At 50.5% G+C, this 9,547-nt stretch overlaps 1 protein-coding gene across 1 annotated transcript in view; it reads left to right on the top strand.

Annotated features, from left to right (window-relative positions):
- Positions 1-925: 925 nt before the first annotated feature.
- The window catches only part of EBF2 (EBF transcription factor 2), a 202,928-nt gene continuing 194,306 nt past the window's right edge, over positions 926-9,547 (top strand). The window contains exons 1-3 of the mRNA XM_015818501.1: positions 926-1,056; positions 7,412-7,568; positions 9,257-9,320. Of these exons, the coding sequence (XP_015673987.1) occupies positions 926-1,056; positions 7,412-7,568; positions 9,257-9,320 (352 nt within the window). The remainder of the gene's footprint in view (positions 1,057-7,411; positions 7,569-9,256; positions 9,321-9,547) is intronic.

Here is a 9,547-nt window from a genome sequence, read left to right as displayed (position 1 = left end):
GCCCCGCCTCGCCCCGCCCCGCCCCGCCCCCCTCCCGCTCTCCTTGCAAGCCGGACCGCCGCGCGTCGCCCTGTCTCCGTTGGAGAGCCGCTCTCCCTGCTCTCCTCCAATGGGGCGAGCCTATGCAAATCCGGCGCGCCTCAGTTGGCCGGCCGCCCCGCCCCTTTCCCTAGGACGTTCGCTCCCCCGGCCGTCCCCCATTCATGGTGAACTCGGTCCGGCTAAGCGGGCGCGCTTTTTATGCCGCCGCCGCCAGTTTTCAAGGGTGCAAATCAGAATTTCCCCGGCAGCGCTTCGCCTCCGCCTTTGGCAACTGAGCCTGCTGCTCTCGCTCCCTCCCTCCCTCCCTCCCGAGGCGTTTTTTCTCTCTGCACCGCCCACTTTTTTTTTTTTTTTGCGCTCCTTCCCGGCTCGGTCTGACTCTCTCGCCCCTGGTGGACGAGGCAGCCGCCCGAGCAAGCCGAGCGCCGGGTCTCCGGCGAGCAGGTGACCTGCGCCTGTTAGGGAGGAGAAAGGACGACGCTGGCAGGTTTTCTCCGCGCTCTCTGAGAAGATGACTCGCCGCCTCGGAAGTGGCTGAGAGCGCCGCGACTTCTTCAAAAAAAAAAAAAAATCGAAAGAGGGGAGGGGGGGTCCGCACAAGAGACCCTCCCCCTTATATCTCGCTTTAAGGCTTGCTTTGTGTTGTTTTGAAAGGACCGGTGGTGGTGGGGGGGCGAGAGAGAAGAGGAAGTAGGGGAGGGGGGAATCAAACCCCTTCAAGACCCTCCACGCAACTCGCCTTGAAAATAGCGGAGGCCGATCTCGCCCGGAGAGGAATTGGTGCCGCTGCTTTGGAAGTTTGCTCCACGGAAAGAAAGAAAGAAACAAAGCCTAGTTTGGGTTTTTGGAATAATTTAAATATATATATATATAGATATATTAAATGTTCGGGATCCAAGATACGTTAGGAAGAGGGCCGATCCTGAAAGACAAGGTGCTGGGGTCGGAGATGGATCCGGTCCGCTCCTGGGTCAGGAACGTGGGCGTGGTGGATGCCAACGTCGCCGCTCAAAGGTAAAGTAGAGCAAATCTTGAGTTTGCATGCTTGGGCATGGGGGGTGTGGGTGGGTGTGGGTGGGTTGCCGTCTCCCTCTTTGCTCTTCAGCCCCGACCCCCCCCCCCCCTTTAGATGACCGGTCCCAGGCCCGATCTCTTCCTGGGTTTATGTCTTTCTTGCACACGTTCAAGTTGGGCTGGGAAGTTGCGCTCATCCTTAAGAAAGAAGGACGCGGCGCTTTCTCTGCAGCACGCCAAGCCAATTTCGAGGAATGGCGAGGGTGGGGGGGGGAGGTTCTGTTGGCCTAGTCAACTTAGAAGGAAGTCTTCTTGGGTTTTATTTTTCGGTAGGCAGTGAAAGGCACTTGCGCCCCGAGCAAACGAAGAGGCCCGTTCTTCGGCCGAGCTTAGGATGCTGGAGTCTCCAGCAGGTCAGCCAAGCTCGCCTCTTCAGCTCTCCAGGAGCTGATGCGCGGCGTCAGATTTACTTGGGGGGGGGGAAAGATCCTAGAGAGAGGCTGCCCCGCTTCTTCTCTTAAGAAAGTCTTGCCCTCCCTCATTTTTCTCGCGCAAACGTCTCTAGGATGGGGTAGTGGTCGCCTGCTCGCCTGATCTTCATTAGAACTTGCTCCGCCAGGAGTTACGAACTTCCCAACTGAATTTGCGCTTTTAAAATCTCGGCACCGAACGACGTCCATCTGCAGGAAACCGAGACCCGATTTATTCTTCTTTATGTCAGGGTCTCTATTTCTGACCAGCCCGCGCTAATTCTAACCCCATCCAAAGGAAACGTGTAGGGCAGGTGCCTCTGGAAAGCGGAGGTGAAGTTAGTGCTGAACCGCAAATGACATTTAGGCCTGATTCACACAAGCCCCGTTCGACCCGTCTGTGATTTGATTTGGTTGGCGGGTTGAGTTGAACTGGGCAGCTGAGGGGTGACAAGGGTGATGGCTGGCGCGGATGCTTTGCGAACACCAGCCAATGGTGGCTTGTTCATTAACGTCGTGTTAGCCAAACGGTAGCTTACAGCACTGTGAGAAAATGGTTGTGTGCTTGGATCTGGAATTCAGGTCAAACTCCGTCGAAAAAATCGTACTAAACAAGTGGACTCAACGGGCCACTTTCTCTGGAACAAAGGTTAGGTTCCCGGCTAGGAAAGCCCAATGCATGGAACTTGATATCGGAGTCAGGCAAGGTCGGGGTCATCTCTGCACTTCTTGGCTTAGAAGGCCACGCCACTTTTAGGGTGTTAGGTGCCCGGAAGTTTAGTAACTTGACCTGGGCGAATGACTAAAGGGGAAGCAAAGCGGATGCGGGCTCCCCGCGCTCCGACTCGGGCTGAATTCACACAGCGCAGCAAAGACACGGCTCAGTCAATCAATCGTGCTTCCTAAAATAAACCAACATCGCCCGGGTTCTCAGACCGCGCGACTTTCAAACGACAACTGGCGGGCTTGACGGAACGCAACGAGTCGAAAGCAAACAAATCGCACTTGAGAGTTTCCTGTGTTGTGTGAACTGAGACGGAGCTGGCCTCTGAAGCGTGGACGCCAGGAAACGCCCGCTCTGCACCGCTTTATTCGCCCGGGCCTGCTCTCCATTCAGGCTGGCTTCTCGGCTCCAGGATCGGAAGCGACGCCTGCTGAGTTCAGGGATTTCCCGAATTCGGGGTCGCCCTTCGCAGCCAGCCTCCGGCAAAGAGGGTCCGCGCGATGCTTCCCCACGGATTAAAAGTAGGCGCCCTTTACTCTGCGCGGGACAGGCCCGTTTAAACGGGCGCCAGGAAGAGAATCAAAGCGGGACTTTGTGGAAGAAGTTTGAATTAAGCCCCAAAGTTTGTTGTCATCCGGGCTTGGCGAGGAGGGGCTGGCCACGGACGCGTTACCCCCAAAACTCGATTGCTCCTGAAACGGGATGCTTTCTGGCTCCAAGCGAGCAGAATTGCCGCCGCTGGGATCCAAACGCCGTAAAGAGGCAAGACAATAACCGACCTCTCTGCTTACTCCTGCGCCCCAGCACGCTTCGCTTTGACCTCTGCCGCGAACAATAAAGTCTTACCCCGGAGTAAAAAAAAGCCCTTTGGACTCCGCGGAAAGGGGCTTCAGCCGGGTGGCAAAAGGGACCTGTAAACTTTCCTTCCCCCGCCCCTACGAGCCTTGCAAACCCTACTCCGACCCCCTCAGGGGTCACTGGAGCTCAAGGGGGGTTTGAAAGGAGAGGAACCCGCTTGGCGTCGGATGCAGGGGGTGATTTGCGCGCTGAGAAAGGGCCGGTAAACTCCCCCGAGTTTCCGAGGCGCAAAAAGTTCGGCTCGGAAGCCAGGGACAGGATACCCCGGGAATTGGCTTGGTCTACTCTTCAAGGGAGTAGACCTAAGTCCTTTCCTTCCTCTCTTGGGGTGTCAACTTCTCCCTTCGGAGAAGAAAAAGCAGGGTCGACCTTCGCCGGGGGTGCGGGGGTCTCTCTCGTGCGGTTCGGGCAGGTCTTCCTGCCTTCCCACCTGGGGCCACATAACTAGACAGCAGCAGCCCCCCCCCCCCCAAGTCTCCGGAGGAAAAAGAAAAGATCCCAGATCTCTCGTGGAATCTTTCGGTGAGTGAGCTTCACGCACACAATTCTTAAAAAGCGATTTTTGGTTTTTTTTTTTACCGTTCTGACTCCACGCCTGCTTGTACGCTTGTTTGTTTTCTCCTCCAGAAATCAAATCTGTCTCGATTCTCTCGGTAGCTGCCAAGAAAGGCGATTTTAGATCACCCCCAGCAAGGGAATTTGACTGTCTCTTTCCCCCCCCCACACACACACCCGCACTTCCCTTACAAATGTTCCTCATTTAAAGGGGATGCAAAGACTGTCCAAGGGCAATTTTAAACCGAAGGCTCCCCCAAATTAGTCCCTGGCCTTCTAAATACATTAGCTTGGGAAGTTGATACTTCTGGTCCTTTGGAGAGGAGAGTCGCTCTTCCGATCCTAAAACCATTCTTGCCGGACCTAAGTTTTTGGAGGTGAAATTCGATATGAGTAAAAAGTGCGTTTCGGGTAAGGCTACCCTTCCTAGTCGCTTGTAAGTTTAAATCAAGATGCATGTATGGAGAAACAGATCCCGTTTAAGCGAGACAAGTTTGTTCCTAAGCGGTGAGATGGATCTATCCATGCCAATTCAACCCCGGTGACTTTTACTGGACTGGAACACAAAAAACTTGTGCTTTGATTGTTGCGTGCTACATGAATCCTAACAACCCTTCAGCTTGACAAGTATACACAAAATGACTTTTCACTTCTTTAAACGTGGACTTTTCAAGCCTCACCCCCAAATCTCTTGGTTTACAGAAGGTCGGTGGAAGCCAGTAAAATTTCCTTCAGACTAGAGTATTTAGAGTATGTCCGTAGGATCGGCGCAAAGGAAGAGAAGAACTGGAAAAGGGCAAGGAGAGGCTGCGAAAACGTTGGCACCAGCTTCCTAAAATCCTCGGGAGCTTCACTCTCGAGTAAACAGACAGAGCAGCGCCAACGGTTGTACTTACTCCAAGTCCCAAAAGAAGCTGGGCTTGGAATAAATACACGCTCCAGTGTGATTTCCGGGCCAGTTTGACGCCGGATCGAAGGGTTTGTGGGGAAGATGCGCTGATTTCCAAGTGATCCGGTGGAACTCCCCTCCGAGCAAGTGCGTGGATCGTCTCATTGCCCAGTTCAAATAGTTGGAATATTTGAAACTTGGAGCTTTTTTTAAAAAAAATGTATTTTTTGGTGGGAGAAGGGAGAGACAGAGCTCGCAGCTCCGGGAAAGTTTTTTGTTTTTTTAATGAATCGGTTTTTTTTTATTTATTTAATTTTTATCCCGCCCTTCTCCTTACGGACTCAGGGCGGTTATATCTTGTGTTATATCTTATATCTTGTGTTTAGGTGAACAATCCATAAACTTTCCGACCCAGCGCAGCCTCTACTTTCTCTCCTGCCCCAATCAATGCGCACTATAGGCGTCGGTGACCCTATGGAAAAAAGAGAAGAGAGGGCTCCCTTACCGCTGTTGCTCATCCGTCATTGATCCGAATTAGACTCCTGGAACAGCGCAATCTCTTTGTCCGCCCGGTCCTTTTAGCTTGCTGGTCCGCCCGCAGCATCGGCCTAAAGACCTGGGTCAGTCTGGGAAATGCTGCCGCCTCGGGGTTGGGGTTCCCCAGACTTTCTTATTCGTGGCTGGCTCAAGTACCATTTATTCAAACTGATCCAGTTTTCTTGTTTGGGAGGAATCCTAAACTATTCCTGTTTAGCTCAGCCAAAAGATGTCCCGCTTGTTTGTGGTTCAGTAGCTTGTGTGAATGCAGGCAGTTGTGAGGGGTTAACGTTAGCTTCTTCCGAAAGTGGCTTCAACTGATTTCCAGGGGGCTTATTTTCGTGTAAGCCCAGCGGCGCAAAAATACTGTGGGTTTTCTCTGAAAATAACAAAAGCTCACCGGAGTTTTCGGGACAACCTTGCTAGTTTTAACAATCACTTGAGGAATGGAGCGGATCTAAAACCAGAATTTTATTTAGCGGTGGTGGTGGTGGAGGAGATATGAAGTATCTTGAAAGACTTGAAGGGACAATAGAAGTTTCTCTCTTCAAGCTGCTTTAACCCCGATTATTGTTTAATAATCGATGGCTGCGCGCTCGGAGAAGGAAGCCCTTCTACAGGGCTGGAGGTGGCAAAATAAAACGGTTATCCGTGTCTACTCACAAGTAAACCCCGCTGGTTCTGCCTAGGGCTCGGGTGCCGGTGCGTAAAACTGAAAAGTTCGCAATTTCAGTTTCAGAACTGCGGGAGGAAAAAATAAAAAGCCCAGGGATAATAACATTATTGTTGAGAAAACGGGAAATTCAGCAGGTGAACCTCTTGTTCTCCCTCTCCTCCTCCTTCGCCTGTCCCTTTTCTTCTTTTCACGTGCTCTTACAAGCGACTCGAGGCTTGAGTAGGCACCCCCACCCGCGTCCACGACCGGATGAAGTGGGAGGACGGCAAGGGAGAAAGTTTGTAAATAACTTCTTAACATTCCCTGGATAGATTGAGGGGCAAATTCGCCCTCTGAATGTTCGTTTAATCCAGCGGGTGGATAGTTTCTGGGCTTGGCTGTTGCAGCTTCAAAACCTGGGTCAAAGGATGAGCCCGTGGTTTATTTAGACCCGGGGCCGACTTTAGAAAGTTAGCCGTGGTCAAAATCCACCGTGCACACGTAGGTTTCGGTTTGCAGGAACGGAACGAGAAAAAGGCGTTTAAGTGCCTCGAAAAGGAACAGGCGCAGAATCTCCGCTGCTCTGGCCCGCGTTCTGTGCCCGCGGTCCGGTTCACACGACGGGCTAAATCCTAAAGTGGCTTGAAGGCTTTTTTTTGGGGGGGGGGGGACGCTGTGTGTGTTTGTGGAGCGTAGGAGTGTTGCTTGAACACAGTAGTTCGGTTTCCAAACCGGGGTTTCTGATCCAGCTTATCCGACAACTAGCCATTTGAGTTTGGTGGGATAAATGCTTGCTTAAGAAGCTTAGCACGTCGTCTGAGCGGAGTCTAATAAAACGGATTCTCCACTCCGCAAACTTTTTTTTGTTTTTGGTTTTTTTTTGCACCCAAGGCCCCCAAACATAAAAACCGACCCGCTTCTTAAGAGAAGGCGAAAACCCCAATAGGAACAGGATCCGGCTTTGCGTAATGTGTGAACTCAGTCACGGTTTATCCGGTCCAAACCTAAGGCAGCTTAACAGCGCAACGCTTATTAAAAAAAAGACCTCCACGGGCTGTGTTCGCGCCAAGCCCAGGCTATGATTGATCAGAGAGCCCTTGGCTGGGTTCACACGACTCGTTAACCCAGGAAAGGTAATTTCCCTCGGTCACAGCTGGTTAAATTCCCGCGCCGGCTCATAATTCCAAAGCGAAGGCGTCCAAAGCCGGGGAAGTTTCCTGCGCAGGTAAGTCTGCTTGAAAAAGCCGGAATGTTGTTAAAGGGGGGAGTTAAAGCGCATTATGGACTTGGTTGTTTTAATAGTTGGTTAATGCTAGATAGATTTTGATTATTATATTTGTAACCCTGTGTTCAGCTCTGGGAAGTGGGGGAGGGGGAGGAAGGGGTTTTGGGGTGGGGGGTTTATACTGTAATCTTCATAAAACTTTTAATAAAAAAAGAAAAAAGAAAAAGCCGGAGTGAGCCTGTTTTGCGTCCCGGAGACAGCTGCCCTGGTCCGCGCGTGGGTTTGGGCCGGAGGGCGTGGGAAGGGGGGTGACTGGGGGCCGCGCTCGGTCGGTGGGTCGGTCTCTCGTCCTGCCGCCTTAACCCCGGCTGCTCTCTCCTTCCTTCCTTCCTTCCTTCCTTCCTTCCTTCCTTCCTTCCTTCCTTCCTTCCTTCCTCTCCAGCGGCGTGGCTTTGTCGCGAGCCCACTTCGAGAAGCAGCCGCCCTCCAACTTGAGAAAATCCAACTTCTTCCACTTCGTCTTGGCTCTCTACGACCGCCAGGGCCAGCCCGTGGAAATCGAGCGGACGGCCTTCGTGGACTTCGTGGAAAACGACAAAGTAAGGGGGGGGGTCGGGTCGCGTTCTGGGCTTCGTCCCGTCCCCACTCACTGGACTCTCTTGCCTTTCTTGCTTGCAAAAAAAAACCAAAACCCCAAAAAAACAAAAAGGTCTTTCCCGAAATGAGAGTGGCATCCAGGCAGTTTCTTTAAAACAAAAAACAAAACAAAACAGAAACAAAAGTGATCCTAGCAAGCTGGGCTCCCGAATAATATAATTCTCCTTTCCCTTCTTCCTGGTTTTTTTTTTTTTGCAAACAAACGACAGGCAGGCCCGGTTTGGTCAATTTCAGTCTGGAGTTTAAATGCTGCCCTTGCCTGGTTCCCCAAGGTAGGGTGGGATTCTGGATTTACTCGAATCCGAATTGAGGGGAGAGAGCAGCAGAGTTGGTGATTTCTAACTGAAAAGGAGAACTTGCCCCCTGTTGCAGCTGCAGGTTGCAACCAGGAGCGCTAGGCTAGTCAATTTCACGGCTGCAGTTCAAGGCTGCCGGCCTTGTTAGTTTCACACCTAAGCCTAGATTGCCCCTCCCTACATTTACTCCTTAGGAAGCAGGGACAGGTCTTCTCCAAAAGAACAGGTGAGGGTTTAGGGCTGTAGCCTTGACTCAACTTCTTCTTGTTGTAGGAGAAAGAAGGGGTGTTGCAACTGGCCAGAATTTATATTGTAACTTTCCACTCTGTTCAGGTGCCCCAGTTAGTTTTTAAACTGAAGTTTACTACTTGATTGGGTTCTGACAGAAAGAATGTCAACTGCCCTATTTTCAGTTTCTTTGCTTCACACCCTTGGATATTTTTTTTTGCCAAACTGACACTAGTTTGCTGTGAAATATTGTGTCCAGTTCTGTGAAGTTTCAGAAAGAAAAAGAACTAGCCCAACAGGCTGTCCTTCCTTTCCTGGTTATTTTAGTAGGACCCAAACCACAAAGTATCTCCCCTTGAATGGTATTCACATGAAGCTGGCATATGCAGCCCTTGGGGAAAGGCGATTGACGGTTAAATGTAAGGCTTGTTGGAAAATCTGCCTCCTGTTCAGGAATTCTTGCTCCTGTGAGTCTTAAATTGGGACAATATTATGCAGGTTGTTTGGGACCAGGGGCCGACGGAGCCCAACAGAACCAACTTTTCAGCAAACTGTATATCAATTTGCCTGAGTTAACTATTGTAATTAGTGTTAAAAGGGAATTTACTTAATAAACCCAGGTTGCCATTTCACTAAGCTTCTGTTGAGTTTAGAGGCTGCAACTTGTAGATCATATTAAGCCTCCGACTTGTGTGGTGTGGTATGTCTAGTTTATAATTCTACAGGCTACGGGGTTGAGAAAATTGGATTAATTAAGTAAACCATGATTCAGTTTTGCTTACCATAGGTAAGCACTGATAAACACAGTTATTGGGACTTACTTCTGACCAGGAAATATGGTGATGCTGCTATTAATTCTGTGGCTGCAAGGACTGAATGAGTTTATTTCCGGGAACTCTTTAGCTGGCTTCACACATCCCGGTAACCACAAAGATCTGGTTCCTTGTGTTGTGTCAGGCTAGCCATGGTGATTTGTAAGCCATGGTTTCTAGTAGTGGCAACTCAAGCTAGCAATTTACTCAATAAGTCATCATTAAGGGTTTTAGTGTGATGTGTGAACCCAGATTCTTCCTAAACCGTTTTTCTGTTTCTTCTTCATTTCTCAGGAACAGGGCAACGAGAAAACAAATAATGGAACACACTACAAATTGCAGCTTCTATACAGCAATGGTAAGTCCTTCCCCAGTTTACTCTCAACAACGGGGCCATGAAGGAGTAGGCTAATTACCAGGGTAGCTTTCCCAAAACCTGGTGCCCTCCAGATGTGAAAAAGGTGAAGCCACCTTTCAACCCCTGGTGGTGTCATGGACACACCTATATTCTTCATGGTTAGGTTGTGTAATTTTCTTGGCAGCAATATGGACATTCTTTGCTGTTCCCTTTCTCTGGAAATTTCT

Source organism: Protobothrops mucrosquamatus, unplaced genomic scaffold (genome assembly GCF_001527695.2).
Source record: "Protobothrops mucrosquamatus isolate PMUCROS unplaced genomic scaffold, P.Mucros_1.0 scaffold754, whole genome shotgun sequence".
In the NCBI taxonomy this organism is placed as follows: Eukaryota; Metazoa; Chordata; class Lepidosauria; order Squamata; family Viperidae; genus Protobothrops; species Protobothrops mucrosquamatus.
This window is presented reverse-complemented; position numbering and strand designations above follow the sequence as displayed.